General features: G+C 33.3%; 1 protein-coding gene and 1 pseudogene across 1 annotated transcript; one reads left to right on the top strand and one right to left on the bottom strand.

The window, feature by feature from the left end:
* Positions 1-7190: 7190 nt before the first annotated feature.
* Positions 7191-8577, bottom strand: LOC125813591 (UDP-glycosyltransferase 79B6-like; annotated as a pseudogene).
* Positions 8578-8846: 269 nt separating this feature from the next.
* On the top strand, positions 8847-11778 carry LOC125813592 (serine carboxypeptidase-like 18). The gene is made up of 4 exons (XM_049493072.1): positions 8847-8980; positions 9874-10027; positions 11353-11429; positions 11628-11778. Exons 1-4 carry the CDS (start codon positions 8847-8849, stop codon positions 11776-11778), a joined length of 516 nt encoding a protein of 171 aa, XP_049349029.1.
* The last annotated feature ends 6076 nt before the right edge of the window (positions 11779-17854 follow it).

Below are 17854 nucleotides of genomic sequence, written 5' to 3' on the forward strand. Positions count from 1 at the left end.
ATTTTAGACCGATTCAAGATGAAGAATTGCAATCCAGTCAATACTCCCGTTGAGTTCGGCCTGAAGCTAAACAAAGTTGGAAGAGGAGATGTTGTAGACAGCACACTGTTTAGGCAAATTGTAGGTAGTTTGATGTATCTTACTGCCACAAGGCCCGATATCATGTATGCTGTAAGTCTTATAAGTAGATATATGGAGAGCGCCGCCGAAATTCACCTGCTAGCTGCCAAGAGAATCCTTCGCTACTTACAAGGAACTAAGGATTTTGGTTTGTTCTATAAGCAGGGTGAGAAATCAAGTTTGCTTGGTTTTGCTGATAGTGACTATGCAGGAGATCAGGACGACAGGAAAAGCACATCAGGTTATGTTTTTATGTTGAGCAGAGGGGCTGTTTCATGGTCTTCCAGAAAGCAAAAGATTGTCGCTTTATCAAGTACTGAGGATGAATTTATTGCTGCTATAGCTTGTGCTTGTCAAGCTGTTTGGTTGAGAAGAATTCTTGAAGAGCTACAGTTTAAACAAGAAAGAGCAACTACAATTTTCTATGATAACAACTCTGCTATCAAGCTATCTAAAAATCTAGTGTTACATGGAAGAAGCAAACACATTGATGTGAAGTATTATTTCCTGCTAGATCTCAACGATGGAAGAACGATGGAGGAACGATAGAGTTGCCGAAGTGAAGATCAGCTGGCGGATATTTTCACTAAACCTCTCAAGTTTCTGTTTTTTCAAAATCTCAGAAGGTTGATGGGTATCGGCACTATGGAAGAGTTCAAGAAACTGACTCTAAACTGAAGCTTGAAAGCTTTCAGTTTAAGGGAGGCTGTTAGTTTTTAATAAGTCACGTTAGTAAATAAGATGCCTACTGTTATGTTTGTCCTAGTCTTTAGGAAGTACTTTAAAACAAGGACTGTTATCTAGTTTTTAGGAGAAAAATTTGGTGAAGTATTTTTTTTTTGGCTTTAGCCATTGCTGTATTTTTGCATTATAAAAAGACTCCTGCAGCAGTGTAAGTATGTTGAGAAGCCAAGTTATTCTTTTCTCGTGTATTGTCTCTGTTTTACTCTATATTTTCTGTTCTCAAGTTATTTTTTTCTTATCAATAACTCAATTGATATCAAATGGTAAGATTTATCTATACGATCGATAAAAATATTGAGTAGATATTCCAAATACAGGTACTTAATACATATTCGAATTTTTAATCAACATTATACATAGAGAAAAAATTAAGATTGATATAACATTAACATGATGATTAAATATAATTAAATCACTATATACAAAAAAAAATTGAGCACAAAATTAAATAAATATAAAGGATATATGTAAATATGAAAGGGATACTTCTCTTCCATTTAAAAACAGTTTATTGTTTGGCCAAACACAAAAATAAGGTGTTTTTATCTCAAAATAAGAAATTTTGGCCTCTCAATTACAATGTCAATGATCAGTTGAATATTCTCTCAATAACAATGTCAATGATCAGTTGAATATTATTAATTTGTCAAAATATTATATTTCGTAAATAGAAAATTGTGTTGTATATATCAATCAAAAATTACTTTTATACATATATTAAATCTCATCACCCTTAAATAAATTAATCTTTGATTTTGCAATGCTGGAAATATAGTGTTGTGCCGTTATTGTCCTATTTCTAGAAAAATCACTTTTGAAATGTTCTAAGTGTTGACATCCAATTTTAGACCTCCCCATTATAGATTAATTATTGAGCTTCTTCAGTTTCGAACGAATAAAACAATTAGTTTTATAAAATCGCAAAATAAAAATAATATAGTTTGCAAGTTATTTTAAATAGTTGTGTCATTTTTATAATTTTTAAATAATATATGTGTTTTATATAATTATGTATATAATTAGTATATTTTAAGAATATTTGAAAATCATCACAAAAGATTTTACATTTAGTTAAATATTTTATTAATTTAATTTAGTTTAAATTATAGTTATAATTTTGAGTTAATTAGTTTGCAATTAAATTAATTATTTTATAATTGATTTAATTATTTTATTTCGTTAAGATTAAGAAGCTCCTTGATTAATTTATATTAATTCGTCTTATATAAATTTTACCCAAAGTCATAAAGTTACAAATTGGCCAATTTTCAATTCCCTTTTCAGCTTTATTCCATCTCAATTCATAAGCCAATTTTTCATCAATTTGGACTCATCCCCGTAGCCCAACTTAAATCCAATTACCCAACCCATTACTTCCTCCTCCAATTCAATTCTTTTCGGCCCATTCTTCCAACCAGCAGCCCAAATCACAATATCAAAGTAACCCATCAGAAGACATACATACCCACATTCCCAAAAGCAAACTTATAGCATACCAAACGCCCGACCCCACCTGGTTTCTTCTTCTTCTTCCAGCGAAGAAGACGGACAACATCCAGAAGCGTACAACACGCAAACTCAGAAAATCCCGGCAAACCCGGACCTCGAGCCTAGCGAATCGCGTCCTCCTCTTCTCTTTTACCTTAGTTTCCGTTGAAAATTGGGACAACGAACATCTTGCCAAAGCCTATCTCCAAAAGAATTCAAATTTCAAATTCGAATTCATCCTTATTCCACTCTTTTTCCCCCCTAAGTTCTGCCCTAAATTTCCCCTATAAATACTCTCACTCCATTAACGTTTGGGAGGAGAAGAAAAAGAAAAAGGAGAATTTTTTTTTACAGAAAAGCACAACTAGGGGAGTTTTTGGGATTTGAGTTTTCGGCAAATAGGTTTTATACTTTAGAATTTCACATTTTAGTCCTTTGATTCTAAATTCCGAAAAGATAGTTGCTCTAATTCTGCCCAGAATTCTTGCTATTATTAGTATTTGAATCTTGTGGTAGAAGAATCACTGTTTCAAGCTCGTTCGTCTCAGCTCACTATCCTCGAAAAGGTAAAATTTCTTCCAATCTCGATTTACTTTAGTTTAACGTGCTGCTTATTCTCGCAAGATGAATTTAGTTGTAATTATTCTCTTTATCGGTATCCATTCGGTTGTTCTGTTAGTTTAATAACTTATGTTATGTTTACTGTTTTAGATAGTTATGAACATTTATGTTGTTCTCATCCCTATTATGAATTTCAAGTACCTTGATTTGTATTCATCTCTTAGGTTGCCACTGCTTTAGTTTAGAGTTTTGATTGTTGTTGCTTTATGCTCTTGACACTAGGTGTATCTTTTCTTTTTATTTCTTTTAATCAAGAGTACGTGAATGAATGTTTGGCTTGGAATACCATTTGAAATTTTGTTTGAGGTCATGTCTCTTATATCTAGAGTTGGTCTTTGTTTGCCTTTTAATCTGGTTTACTCTAAATACGTCAAAAAGAAAACTTCTATACCGGCTTCGAGTGTGAATGTAAAGTTATATATTTTATTGCATAATTTCATCAGGTGGTTTGGTCTTATTTCTTTGCATTGCCTATGATGAAAATAGTATTGTCACCTCTTATTTTTCTTTTCTTCATTTCAATTCCGAATATAGTTTGTACCATTAGATTGTTGTTCGTTAATGAATTAAAGCTTCAGATTTTGTGTGCTTTATCTTGAATGGAGCAGATGTAGTAATTTGACCAGCTTAATAGCTATGTATGTGTTTAGATTAAATATTTAAGCTATATTTTCCTTAGTGTGTTGAAACAAAAAGTCTTTTGCAGTGTTGTTATTGTAGTAAACTAATGCTTGATTTGTTCTAAATGTATAATAGTGTAAAGTTTGTTTGTCTCTTTCTTGGCATAACTTCAGTGAGCAGGTGATTCATTTGATTGTTCCATTATTTTATAACTCCATGTCATGTTCCCTTGGCTAATTCAATTCTCTTATGTGCATATGACACCAATTCGAGTTCACTTCGGACTCATTCCTCGCATTTCATCGAGTAAAATTTCTTCGAGGCAATCCCACCTTGTTCAAGTCACTGGGAAGCTGATATGCATGTGGGAGGAGTCAATATATCAGCCAATATACATGTTGTATACAGCAGTATACACTTATTATACAGCAAGTTACAGGTCGAAAATGTGAGAATACAGGGCTGAGGCGAAATACAGGTGTTCGGAAGCAGGAGATACACGAAAAGAGCTGATATACATGCTCATATACACTGATATACATGAGCTATATACCAAAAACGGGTTTTGTTTAAACCCCAAAAAAGTAGCGAATTTGGCCCAAGAAAGGCCCAAATTCAATTTCTTCCTTACGCTTTAACTATTTAATTGCGATTACTTATTATTTGTTGTTTAACTCTAACTTTAGAATTTTAATTAACTTAGTTGAATTCCCCAAAAGACGAACTATTCATCTGAGTTGTTTTGTTTCTAACAAAACTTATTTTATCAACTCTTGTATTTTCATTTATAATCTTTAGTCGAAACTTTCTTTCTTCTTTTATTAGTTAAAAATAATTTTTTTTATAAACCAAAAATGACTCAAATAAAAACCAACTCATTTTGTTTCGTTAAAATTCTAATTACTTGTCTCTAATTCAAATATTTCAATTAAGGTCCCATTTTCTTAAAAAAAATGAAAATTACTCTTTGTTTAACTATTTTTCAAGTTAATCTAATAATGTAAAATATGATTACAAATACTTACTTAGTCATTTTCTCAAAAAGGTTAGTCAATTAATTAAAAAATGATTTTTATGTCTTAATTTATTAAATTGGTTTAAATTATTATTTCAAAAATGAATCAAATAAATTCTAATTAATCTAATTCTATTAATACTCTAATCACTTGATTTTCGAGTCAAATGTTCCATTTTGGATCCCTTCCTCTAAAAAATAGAATAATATAAAATGCGTCATTTATTTAATTATTTTCTCAAAGTTAATAAAATTTTGTAAGTTATTATTTTTATATTAAATCGTTATTTTCCTAAAAATAGTCAAATATATTTTAGTCAAGTCGCAGGTCAACCGCATGTTAGCGGGCACTTCGAATGCTTAAACCCTTCTCGAAGTGTAAATTGAACCCCGAACCCCCTTTGGTATTTTCAAATGATTTTTTCTGTTTAAATCTTTGAAAATTATAAGTTTTCTTAGTTTCTTAAAAAAAAAAATTAAGTGGCGACTCTTTTCTAAGTATTTTTCTTAAAATGTTTTATACTTAGAACATTTTGGAAAAGTGATTTTTTCTAAAGGTTAGGAAAATTACGGCATAACACTAAGTATAAAACAATTTGAGAAATACTTAGAAAGAGTTGCCACTTAATTTTTTAAAGAAATTAAGAAAACTTATAATTTTCAAAGATTTAAACAGAAAAAAAATCATTTGAAAATACCAAAGAAGGTTCGGAGTTCAATTTACACTTCGAAAAGGGTTTAAGCATTCGAAGTGTCCGCTAACATGCGATTGATCTGCGACTTGACTAAACCATATTTTTGACCAATTTTTGGAAAAGGTGATTTAACATGAGAAGAATAACTTACAATATTTGGCTAACTAAAATTTTTTTTAAATAAATGACACATTTTATTTTGATTTTTTAGAGAAAAGGATTCAAAATGGAACAACTGACTCGAAATACAAGTGATTAGAATATTAATAAAACAAGATTAATTAGAATTTATTTTATTCATTTTGAAATAATAATTTAAACCAATTTAATAAATTAAGGCATAAAAATCATTTTTTAATTAATTGACTAACCTTTTTTGAGAAAATGACTAAGTAAGTAGTTATAATAATAATTTACACTATTAAATTAACTTTGAGAAAATACTTAAACAAAGAGCGATTTTTATTTTTTAAGAAAAAATGGGACCTTAATTGATTTTGGGGGTCCTAACATCGAGTGAGACGGGCCCTGCTCTGATACCATGTTAAATTAGGTCTTAGGCCTAACTCACACCCCAAAAGAATGACAAAAGTCCCACATCGGTGGTTAATGAGATGGGTGAACTCCTTATAAGGCTTAGGCAATCCTCCTCCCTTTGAGCTAGCTTTTGGGGTGTGAGTTAGGCCCAAGACCTAATTTAACATGGTATCAGAGCAGGGCCCGTCTCACCCGATGTTGGGACCCCCAAAATCAAAATTGCCCACGCACCAGATGCTAAGCACTGGGCGTGAGGTGGGGTGTTAAAGAATGACAAAAGTCCCACATCGGTGGTTAATGAGATGGGTGGACTCCTTATAAGGCTTGGGCAATCCTCCTCCCTTTGAGCTAGCTTTTGGGGTGTGAGTTAGGCCTAAGACCTAATTTAACATGGTATCAGAGCAGGGCCCATCTCACTCGATGTTGGGACCCCCAAAATCAAAAATTGCCCACGCACCAGATGCTAAGCACTGGACGTGAGGTGGGGTGTTAAAGAATGACAAAAGTCCCACATCGGTGGTTAATGAGATGGGTGAACTCCTTATAAGGCTTAGGCAATCCTCCTCCCTTTGAGCTAGCTTTTGGGGTGTGAGTTAGGCCCAAGACCTAATTTAACACTATCTTATACCAATTTTGAGTTATATTTAAAAAGATTTATTTTTATTTTATATTTGTATTTAATTTTGCGTTTATTTTTATTTTTGTTTAATAGGGACCAGGACACACAGCTTGTACGGACAAACCTGAATAATGTTTTGTTATGTTCAAAAGATGGATAAATTATTATCCTTTATAAATAGTCCTCAACTTCATCTATATATCTTCTCTGTATTTTATTTTATTTTATTTAACTGAAAATAATCTTTTCTTAACTTTACCAACTTTAGATGTTTGTGAACAAAATCTTCCCTGTTCTGGTTTTACATGTCATTTGGAAGAGGGGCTGAAGATGGAATTAAAATCTTGTAATGCAGCTAATGGATTGACTCTTCTATGTTAATAAAATGTAGACAGAATATTTTTGGTCCTTTTCCATAGTTAAAATATACCAGACTTAACTTTAGATCTAAACTTGTACACTTCTTTGAGTGTTCAGAAGTGCATTTAGAGGTAAAAATGTTATCTAAAAATAAAAACTCTAAATTTGAGAGGAAGGTGTATAACTCATAAACACGGAATGAAAACGTTCGAAAAATGCAAGTTACATCACTAGATAGACAGTTTTGAGTTTATAAATTCTGAATCGGTTGGGATGAATTATTCGTACATATTAAGCAAAATTTCTTAACACAGTACACTGAATTCTGCAAACTCGTAACTTCAACATTAGATCCACCCCTGCTAATTATCTAGGTCTTTTGAACTAGAAGTTCATGCAAGTCTTGAATGAAGTTATCGATGTAGTTACTCATGAAGCCAGGACTCGAAAGAAGTTCCTTCCATTTCTTATGATTCTCTTTCACAAGATGACCAATTTGGCTATCTTTATCCATAACACATTTCACAGCCTTGCACAAATTCTCTTTTGTAAACAAATCGTTTTCATCTTTCTCCACTTCTACGCCAACCTTAAGTTGTTGTTCCATAAGCCTAGCAATTAAAGTATGTTCAAAAGGTCTTGGCAAAAGTACCAATTGACAATCACACAGCGCCAAAGACTCCCACATCGATCCATAACCACAGTGAGTCACAAAACAACCAACTGATTTGTGACTTAAAATCTCCAATTGTGGCACCCAACAATCAAGAATCAATCTTTTTTCTTGAACCCTTTCTTTGAATCCCTCGGAAAGGCTTCTTCTACTGAATTTGTCCCTTCAGGTGGCTTAACAACTAATAGAAATGGTAATTCAGTCAGTTCAAAGCCTAAAACAAGTTGTTGAAACTGTTTCTTTTCAAGAATCATTTGGCTCCCAAATGCGCAGAACACTACTGATCCTGCCTCGAATATCTCGAGCCAATCCGATAATCCATGTTCTTCTAAAGTCCCCTTTGTCGGTTCAGCAAGAACAGGTCCTGTGTACAGGACTTGCCTTTCAAATTGTGTTTCTATGTTGTCACAAAAGGTTCCTTCAATCTCTCTACATGTTTTCATACCTATTGCGTCGCATCCTGTCATTCCCTTCTTCGATCGTTCGTAAAATGTCACACCCTTGCCATAATCGTGAAATAGAAATGATAACAACTTAGCTTCACTCTCACGCAACACCACAGTAGTAGAAGGGTAACCTGCTGGTGGCTTTACTAGCTCAGCTGCAGTTGATGCCATAAATGTAGTCTTAACCGGTGATCGAATCAATGCTATAGATGATGCAGCAGGGCAAACAACTTTGTAACATAGAGTCTTGATATCCCCAATTTCTCGTGCCAAATCAGGAATCCAATAAGCAAAATCAAAGAAAACAAAATGGGGTTTTAGATTTTGAAGAAAAGATTTGATTTCATCATACAATTCATCAAAAGCTGTTGCTAATAGACTCTCCAATGATCCAGGAACATCAGCTGTAGTCTCTGCTCCATACGGGAGGCCATCAACATGAGGTATTGTGAGTTTATATAATGTGATGAGATTTGGGTAAAGATTGAGTTTTTGAAGTCTAATCTCAGCATTTTTGGGCAACAAGAATGAGATTTTGTGACCTCTTTTTGCAAGTTCATTTGACATGGGATTAAGTGACCAAAAGCAAGCCATGGGAACATCACTATTTCCAACTTTGACTCTATGAATTCTGTCATTTTTTATGAATTGCTACTCTGTTTCGGGACTTGCCTGTATTAAGGGACAAAGTTACTTGTACGGCTGTGCAGATATTGGTGTTCGATTCTATGGTTCAAACTAATTCGGTTCACTATTGAAAAATAACTCAATTGAGTGGGACACCTGCATGGAGAGTGACTTGTGGGAACTAAACTTTATTACTATAAATTTTGTCCCTTTGTTTATTACTATAGATAACTGTTATTATTTATTACTTAGTAAAATGACTATCAATAATTTAGGAATAATGGAGAACTTGTTGAAACTGCAAGTTGTGCTTCTGCTTCTTCTTCAACTTCAACAACAACAAGCTACTTCGGATGCCACGGTGGAGTATCTTCCCAGTTTGCAGGGCCGCCTCCCGTTCCATCTAGAGACTGGGTGAGCTCGAATTAATATATTTAGAACAAGTTTGAATTTCAATTTTACAAGTTTTAAATTAAGAATAACTATGTCAAACATGGTGGAAATGATTTGTAGAGATGGTAGTGATAATGATTGGTGTTAATGATTGTAATAAGAGATAATTATTGAAAACATTCTTAAACTTGACATGAATTATTACTTTAATCTCCCAATTATTGACAACTTTAAAAACACTCATCTACTTGATTAACTAATTTAAAAACACTCATCTTATCCACTTATGTGTATATGTTGCGTACTCATAGATATATATAGTAAAAAAAAATATTCAAATAATTATATGTTAAAATTTAGTAAAGAAGATTTTTTTTTTTCTTACCTCACCCCATCCCCTACCCAGAAACCCCCAATCCCCCAAAAGATTTTAAAAGTTTTTTTACCGAGTACCCCGACTCCCCCCCCTAAAAAAATGCTTTTAAAATAAGATTTATTTTTTTCTTATCCCACTCCTCTCCCCTCCAAAAAAAAAAGTTTAAAAGTGAAAGGGGCGGATCCACCCTTGGCTGTCAAGCGACACCCCTTTATCGAAAAATTACAGTGTATATAGAGATCAAATTTGATTTAAAAATATATATGTAAATATTGACACATCTTGACACAAGTGAAAGGCTTAATCTAGTGATTAAGATGTATCAAAAGTTCCTCAAGGTTGTGCGTTCACCTTGCCACTGGTGGATAGTAATAATGGAGGTGGTGAAAATAACACCGATAATAATGGTGCCTGAAAAATATATAGTGATTGATGATGTGTTAGTGATAACGGGTCCATGCCATTTCATTTACTACTACTTCTAAAAAATTTATACTGATATTACACTATAAATTGTAATTAATTATTAATTAAGTAGGTATGTTGGAATTGGTAAAGATGAGGAGGTGCAACTTTTGTACTATTTTTTGGAATCTGAATCCGAGCCTACAACCGATCCTCTGTTGGTTTGGCTATCTGGTGGTCCAGGTTGCTCTTCTGTCATTGTCATTTTTAATGAGATAGGTACTTTTGTATTTTCATTATTTTAATTTATTGGTTTGATTTTGATACTACGCAAAGTTTAGAAAGTTAAACTTTTCCAAAAATGTTGTAGTTTTAAATTAAAAAATATATTACTTTGTTAAGTTGTCATATTTAGATGAGAAATTTTATTAGTTTAGAAGTTAATTATTCAGATACACTCTAGTCTGTAATATTTATAAATTTTATCATATTTTGGTGCATAAAGATACATCTAGATACATGTATCTCTGAATATATAAGGTCATAATTATGTGTAATTTGTTTTAGATACATTGTATCCAAGTGGATTCGAATGTATTTGAGATACATAAGGATGAGTGTCCATTAAGGTAGATACATACAAATATATGTATCTAGCGTGATTTACATGTATCTGAGATATATTATTATCTCGCTCGCCTCTCTCTCTCTGTATTTGTAGCAAAAATACATGTATCTACGTGTATCTTCCCCAATATATGATAGAAAACTAGTAATTAATGGTAAGATACATAATTATTTGAAAGTATAATTAGAATTAGTTATTGTATGTTCTTGATACATTAAAAGTGACAAGTAAAAGTAAAAATTTATTTTTGAAATAATGGACAAGTAAAAGTGAACAGAGAGAATAAGTACTATATATCCTTTAATCTTGCAATTTTAAACATATCAAGTGGAAAATTAAAATTTAAAAGTCGTCAAAACAAGAAAAAAGACAAAAAAAATAAATTAAAATGGTTTTAAAAAGAAATTAATTCCCTAAAATTAATTATTCAACTTAGAGGGAGAATTAATTGTGTTTGAATTACAAAAGAAAATTTTGTTTAAAAACATTTATGGATATGTTCTACAAATGTTTTCCAAACGTAACATATTTCTTTTTCCTTTTCAAACAAACACTTTTTAAAAATAAGATTAAACAAACACCTTTGTAAAAATAAAAATTTTAAAAAAACTAGTCCAAGCTAAGAGTAAGAAATTTTATTTTTTGGGAATTTTACACAAATCATAGAGTGTTAAGAGTTGATTATATTTTTTCCCTACTCTTTTCCAAATTAATCCCTTAAATTTGGTGGAATTCAGATACATCTCAAAACGTCCTGATGCATCGCGTCTCGGTTTCGGATACATCTCTTAACATCCCTTTACATCACGTCTCGATTTCATAAACATCACTCAACGAGTCAACATCCCGATACATCACATAAAGTGATGTATTCGATCGATATATCGCGTAAAGTGATGTACCCAATAATATGATAGAAAATTTTTAAAAATATAGTAAAAATAAGTTGTGTATTTATGTAATTTTTCCTTCTTTTTTTTTCAGGACCAGTCCGTTTTGTGGAACAAGTCTACAATGGGAGTATGCCCTCGTTCGTACAAAATTTACACGCATGGACAAAGGTAAATTACTACATGATTAAAGAAAAGTTGCGTATATATATAGTTTGATTATCAATTTTCAGATAGCAAGTAATATTTTTGGATCAACCAGTAAACACTAGATTTTCATATGCAACAAATGCATACGTAATTTCCTATATTTGCTATTATAAATAAAATTAAATTCATGTTTACTTAATCATCAGTTAATTATTTCAGTGATCATCCACAATTCATTTCAAATCCATTTTACGTTTCTGGAAATTCATATTCTGGCATAACCATTCCAATTATAACTCAGTCGATATCAAATAGTAAGATTCGATCTATTGAGTACATATTCCAAATGCAGCTACTCAATACATATTAGGTTATGTATATTTTTATAACGTAGATTCTTAGTGTAGTTGAAGAATTTATGCAAAGTAATATACAGTAATAGATTAAAATCATGATGGAGATACTTAGACCAAAGGATAGTCAGTTGAATATTCTTAATTTGTCAAAATATTGAGATAATTGTCAAAAACACATTTAAACAATCTTTTTTTTTTTTTAGTTTCATACCTAAACTATTGAGAGTGTGAATTTCATACCTAAACTATCACTTATTAGTTTGAGAAATGAGATACATATGTAACATCTCGCAACTAGAAAGAACTAGAAGTTTAAAATCTGGAAATAGTTATTTTTGGAAAGTAAAAGAAATCTGGAAAATTACAAGTTAAAGTGAGTTTTTGGTCAACTTAAAATGACCATAACTCCTAGCTCAGGATGAGTTAAGTGTAGTTCCAGATATGGTTGGAAAGCTCTTAGAATGATCTTTCCAACGCCGCTAATTTTGGGCGATTCCGAGTTTGGATGAGTGAGTTATGCCCTTTGGAAGTTGGGCTGTTGGAATAAGGAAAGTCCAATCCGGATTTTTAAGAGGTAGCTTGGTCTTTTCCTTACCCAACTTAATTAATTCATTTTTGGTAATATTTTTAGGGGCTAAACTGAGTGGGTTCAGTTTACGCTTTTGAAAAATAGAGTTAGGGTTTTTGGAGAAAGAACGCAAGAGAAAAGAGAAGAGGAAAAGCAAGATTCATCATTTCGAAAGGATTTGATCTCGGATTTGATCCCACCTGGTATGTGAGTCTCTCATAGCGTTGGGTTCATTCACCCACGCGCCAAGCATGTTTAGTTCACTGAAATTTATCCTAGAAGAGTTGGAAAATTGATGTTCTTGACAAATATTCTTGAATTCGAAAGTTGTTAGCGAATTAGGACGAATTGAGAAGTTTATGAGATCCTTACATTGAGTTTAGGGTTGCTTTGGGTTAGTTTCTTGAGTATACATGCTGGGCAACGGGATTTAAAACGAATTTAAGGAAGATAATCAAATTTAGGTGGATTGAGGCTGAAAAACGAAGAAGGAAAAAGTCGAGTAAGCTTCATGAAACAAGTCCGCGACGCGGACTTGTTCTCCCAGTGAACAAAAATATGCTCCGCGTCGCGGAGAGGATGCGGACTCCACTGTCTCAAAATTTAATTTCGCGAATAATTATTTAGAAACATCTCCGCGTCGCGACTTGTTCCAAGACGGTGATTTCGTAACTTTTCTCAAGTTTAGCTATTCCAAATCATTCCTAAACATCAAGAGACCTTTCCTATCACAAATCATAATCTTTGAATCCATAATTCAAATTCAAGGAAAGTAAAGAGTAAAGTCAAAAGAAGTCAAGAGTCAGTAAGAGAAGTTCATTTCAAGTTTTCATAAGTCTTTTACAAACGCTTTCACTTTGTTTTAAGACTTAAGTTTTGAAGTTGAGTAAAGAGTAAGAGCAAAGTTCATCTTCTTTAAAATGATATATGGGAACTAAGTATTTCCAAGAGTAAATGTTTTTCACATTTGAAATGAGAGGAAACTGAGATTTCCAAAAGAGTTTTGAACAGCAAAAAGGGAACATTGATTCCAAGAGAGCTTTTTAAGCTAAGTTTGAGCATTGACCTCAAACTAGAGAAGAAGTTGTTCTAAAAACATATGAGCTAAGTATATTTTGGGAGTAGTATTGAGCACCAATATGGGGACGCGAGTTCATATTAACTCAAGCCCCCACAAAACATGTAGCCATCATGGGCAGAAAATGGATCATACTTTTTAGATGATTCCTTAGTGCTTTTTAGCATAGACTAGTGGATCCACTTAGTAGTTCAGGTTCTATACCGATGGCAAGGTATAGGATGGTCCTTGGCAACGTGAGGTAAAACGTTGTACCATCACTTAGGTTCATAGTGATGGTTGTCGGTTAAAGAATCTCCCACAAAAGTTATATTACTTTCTAAATGAGTAAAGTTAAGTTTGTTATTGCTTTATCTTTAACGAACTAAGATTGTTTTCAGTTGTTTTATAAGCCTTTTATATATATATATATATATATATATATATATATGTTTTATTGCTTTACATTGAGTTGAGTATTTATGAGTTGAGAAGAGCCAGGTAAGTGTTTCTTTCAGAACCTCTATCAAGCCTATGTTTGTTAGCATTCCAACTCGCATACTCGTACATTCAATATACTGATACCAGTTGGCCTGCATCGTCTTATGATGCAGACGCAGGTAACCAGGATTAGCATCCAGCGCCTCGTTGATCTAACTTGAGCATTCAGAGTCTGTTGGTGAGCCTTCTTGTATTCCAGAAGACTCTTTTATTTGCTTTCTAGTCTTTCAGATGTTAGGATGATCGGGGGTCCTGTCCCGACATCCCTCTTTGTTTTAGAGGCTTAATAGACAGTTAGTAGTTCAGTAGTCATTGCATTATCATTCTTATGTTAAAGACTTGGATTGCCACTTTTGGCCAAGTTGAATGTTTAATCTTTAAAACATTCTCAGTTATTTTATTATTCAGTTCAGTTAATTTCATTGATCATTATAGATATGAATATTGTCTTCCGCTGAGTTAAGTAAGCCAGGCCAAGGGTTCGCTTGGGGCCAGCAATGATCTTCGAGTGTCAGTCCCACCCAGGGTGTAGGCTCGGGGCATGACAACATATATGGGATCAAGTGCCCAAAAGCAAGCCATGGGAACATCACTATTTTCAGCTTTGACTCTTCTGTAGAATTTATCATCCTTTTTTTCCTACTTTGCCTTTGATGACTTACTTTCAATTTATCCTACTGCAGTTTGAGATATATTCATAAACTTCAATCAAATATAGCATAATTTTAAATCTTATATGGTTAACAACTAATTATATCTTATCCTTGCTCTTTGTTTCAATTTATAAAAATTCCTTAAATTTGGTGGAATTCAAATACATCCCAAAACGTCCTGATACATCGTGTCCCAGCTTATACATCCTCAAGGTTTCAATACATCGCGTCTCAGTTTCGGATACATCACTCAACGTCTTGATACATAGTGTAAGTGATGTATCCGACCGATACATCATGTAAAGTGATGTATCTGACCGATAAATCGTGTAAAGTGATGTATGCGAGAATAGGAAAAAGTAGAGATTTTTGTAACTTTTACAAATGATAGGAAAGTTTAGAGAACATGATAAAATAAATTGTATATTTAGGCAATTTTTCCTAATTTTAATAGGAGAAGGGTCAAAGATATTCTGCAACTTTGCTAGTTTTATCCTCTGTTATACTATGTGTCATTTATATCCCTCAATTTACAAACTTGTCACTCATATCTCTAATTTGACGAAAAGCCTCAAATCAGCCCAAATTATCGATTTTTCTTAAAAACGAGTCATTATCAAATTGAAACTCATTCGACCTTTTATTTATATTAACCCAAATAAATTAAACCCATTGCTAAAGTCTTGGGCAGATCCAGAAGATATCTATAATCTATCTCTATACTTCTCTTGCTAGCTATCTTGATAGTGAATTCCTTTCTATAATGATCCGACCCATCGTTATTTAGGAAAAGCAAAACTTTGGAAAAGTACTGGGGGCCCTGTCCCGCCAGGGCGGGCCAGATGCCGCTAAGGCGGCGGCGCCACGGCAGGGTAAGTTGCCGCCAGAGCGGGTTGGGCAAGGCAGAATGTAAATAACGCGAAATCTTATTTTCTCTTTCTTCCTAAAACACTTAATTTAGACGTAAACCACCCTAGAAACCCTCAAAAAGCTGCTCTAAGATTGGGAAGGAAGGATAAGGAAATTTCTAGCGTAAGGAGGTCGATAGCTTGTGAATCCTTGGTCAAACCCACCGTCACGAAGTTCGGAAACAAGAATCGAAGCCAAAAACTCCGTACAGCTATTTGGCGCCCAGGTAGGTTAGGTTTATTAATTGAGTAGTTGTAAAATTGTGTTCACTGCGTAGTATAATCTTAATCAATGGTAGGATTTATACGTAAGCCTTCATGTACCGAATAAAAGATGATTAGATCATAGGAAGAAGCCTTAGAAGATGAACTAGGGTTGGTGATGGTTGTGATTTCATGTTGTGTGATATATGTTTGTTCTTGCTTCATTATGATACATGGATGTATGCGAATGTTACATTATTTATCACACTAATTGTAAATGAGAATGGATGGATAATTGAATGTCATGAATCATGACTTGATTGTATGATTATGAGAATATACTTGTGATTGTGATTGTGATTGTGGTTTGTTGAATGGATCGGGTGTTGTGTTCTGACACACCAACTAGGATCGGTTGCCACGTACCGACATAAATATTGAAACGGGTGTCATGATCCAACACGCTTACTTAGAACTAGTACCACGTACCGGTACACTAACTATTTGGGTGTGGGTTTCATAAGAGAACCATTGACTTGACATAACTGTATATCTTGAGAATTGTGAAATTATGTGTTGTTCGATAATTGATATTGTATTTCTCCGGAATCGCTAAATGATTATGATGACCTATATCTGATTGTTCTACTCTGTTGAGTAAACTTATTATGTATCTCCTTGTTGAATGAATCGAAAAGGGAAAGCCTAAACCAGAACGTGATGCGGTATATGGGAAGGGACAAGGGTTCAAGAGTTGCTGGTATGTGAGAGGAAAGTTGCCCGTGTGGGCAAGGGTGAGAAGTGGGGGGTAGTGTACGTGATGAAAATACTTAGGTAAATCCCACCGTGGAATGAAAGGGATTCGTGGTTAGTAGTTAGAAAACCTTGATAAAAGGTGTCTGGCAAGGACTGGGTAAGATGAAGAGAAGGCAAGGGGTATGTCGTGTGTGATTAGTTGTTCGGGGGGGATGTGGTGCTGGTAATGGTGGACTCTTCTATGGGTTAGAATGGTTAGGCTATGATCAAGAACCTAGTAAGTAGGTTGACTGAGTCGGGATTTAGTAGAAAGGGTATTAGTGTAATTTTGAGGTATTCGAGAGGGGTAAAAGTGGAAAAGCGAGTGGTTTTATTGCATGTTTCGCCAGTTGATTTCTTATATTATGCGGTGTGCGTCGGGTTGACCGATGATGCCTACCAGTACGTGTGGTTTTGTACTTATACTACTCTTGCTATGCCTTTGGCATAGTCTGGATGCAGGATCGGTGGAGTTTCATTAGGTGAAGACGAAGTAAATCTCCAGCAGCTTCTATTTTTCCTTCCGCATTGTGGGAGTTGTGTCTTTTCATTATTATGTCTTGATTTGTACTCTTAGTAGCTCTTGTACTTGTTTAGACTAGATCTCTTGGATTGTTAATTTCTTTACAAGTCTTAACCCGGAATTGGTTTAAAAGTTCTTATTTATAAAATCATGTTATTTCAATTATCTCTGTTTCCTTTAAAAAAAATTCGCATGTTTTAACTATTGGGGTATGAGGGTTCTCCTACCTAGGTGTTGGAATAGGTGCCCGCACAGCCCAGTGGGTTGGGTCGTGACACTTTCTCTTTCAGAATTAAGTTATTTCTCAAATATTCTATCTTATCTCGCTATTAATGGCAGATCGGTAGTTGTTTAGTCTTTTTCGAGAGTTTAATCTCTTTATTGTAGCCACAATAACAAATACATACTAGTCCTCTATTTCACACATCTAACCAGCTTTCATGACCCATTAATTCAGCAAAATTACTAATTACTCCTGCGGGACCCGAGGATACCTAAAATATTAAACTAAAGTAGTGTGGTTATATTTTATCCACGTAGAAAAAAGTATGTGCAACAAATAAAACAATCTAGTACTCTCTTCATTTTATATTATTTGATTATTTGAAATTTTGTATGAACTTTAAAAAAGTAAAAATTAAATTAAATTTTATGTAATATTTTAGTTTATGATATAGTTTTTGCTTTTTAAAAGTTAACTTTGATCGGTCTGTAAAGTTAGATTTGGATTAAATTAATTCATAAATGTTTCCAAATTAACATATAGCTATTCAAAATTATACGATTAAGTTACAATTTCTTCTTTTCTTTAGATGATAAAATATACATTTTGAGATATTTACACAATTTGAATTCCAAATATCATTGAATTTATTCTTTTC

This window comes from Solanum verrucosum, unplaced genomic scaffold, assembly GCF_900185275.1.
Source record: "Solanum verrucosum unplaced genomic scaffold, falcon-dt-bn FXZP01000235.1, whole genome shotgun sequence".
Lineage (NCBI taxonomy): Eukaryota > Viridiplantae > Streptophyta > Magnoliopsida > Solanales > Solanaceae > Solanum > Solanum verrucosum.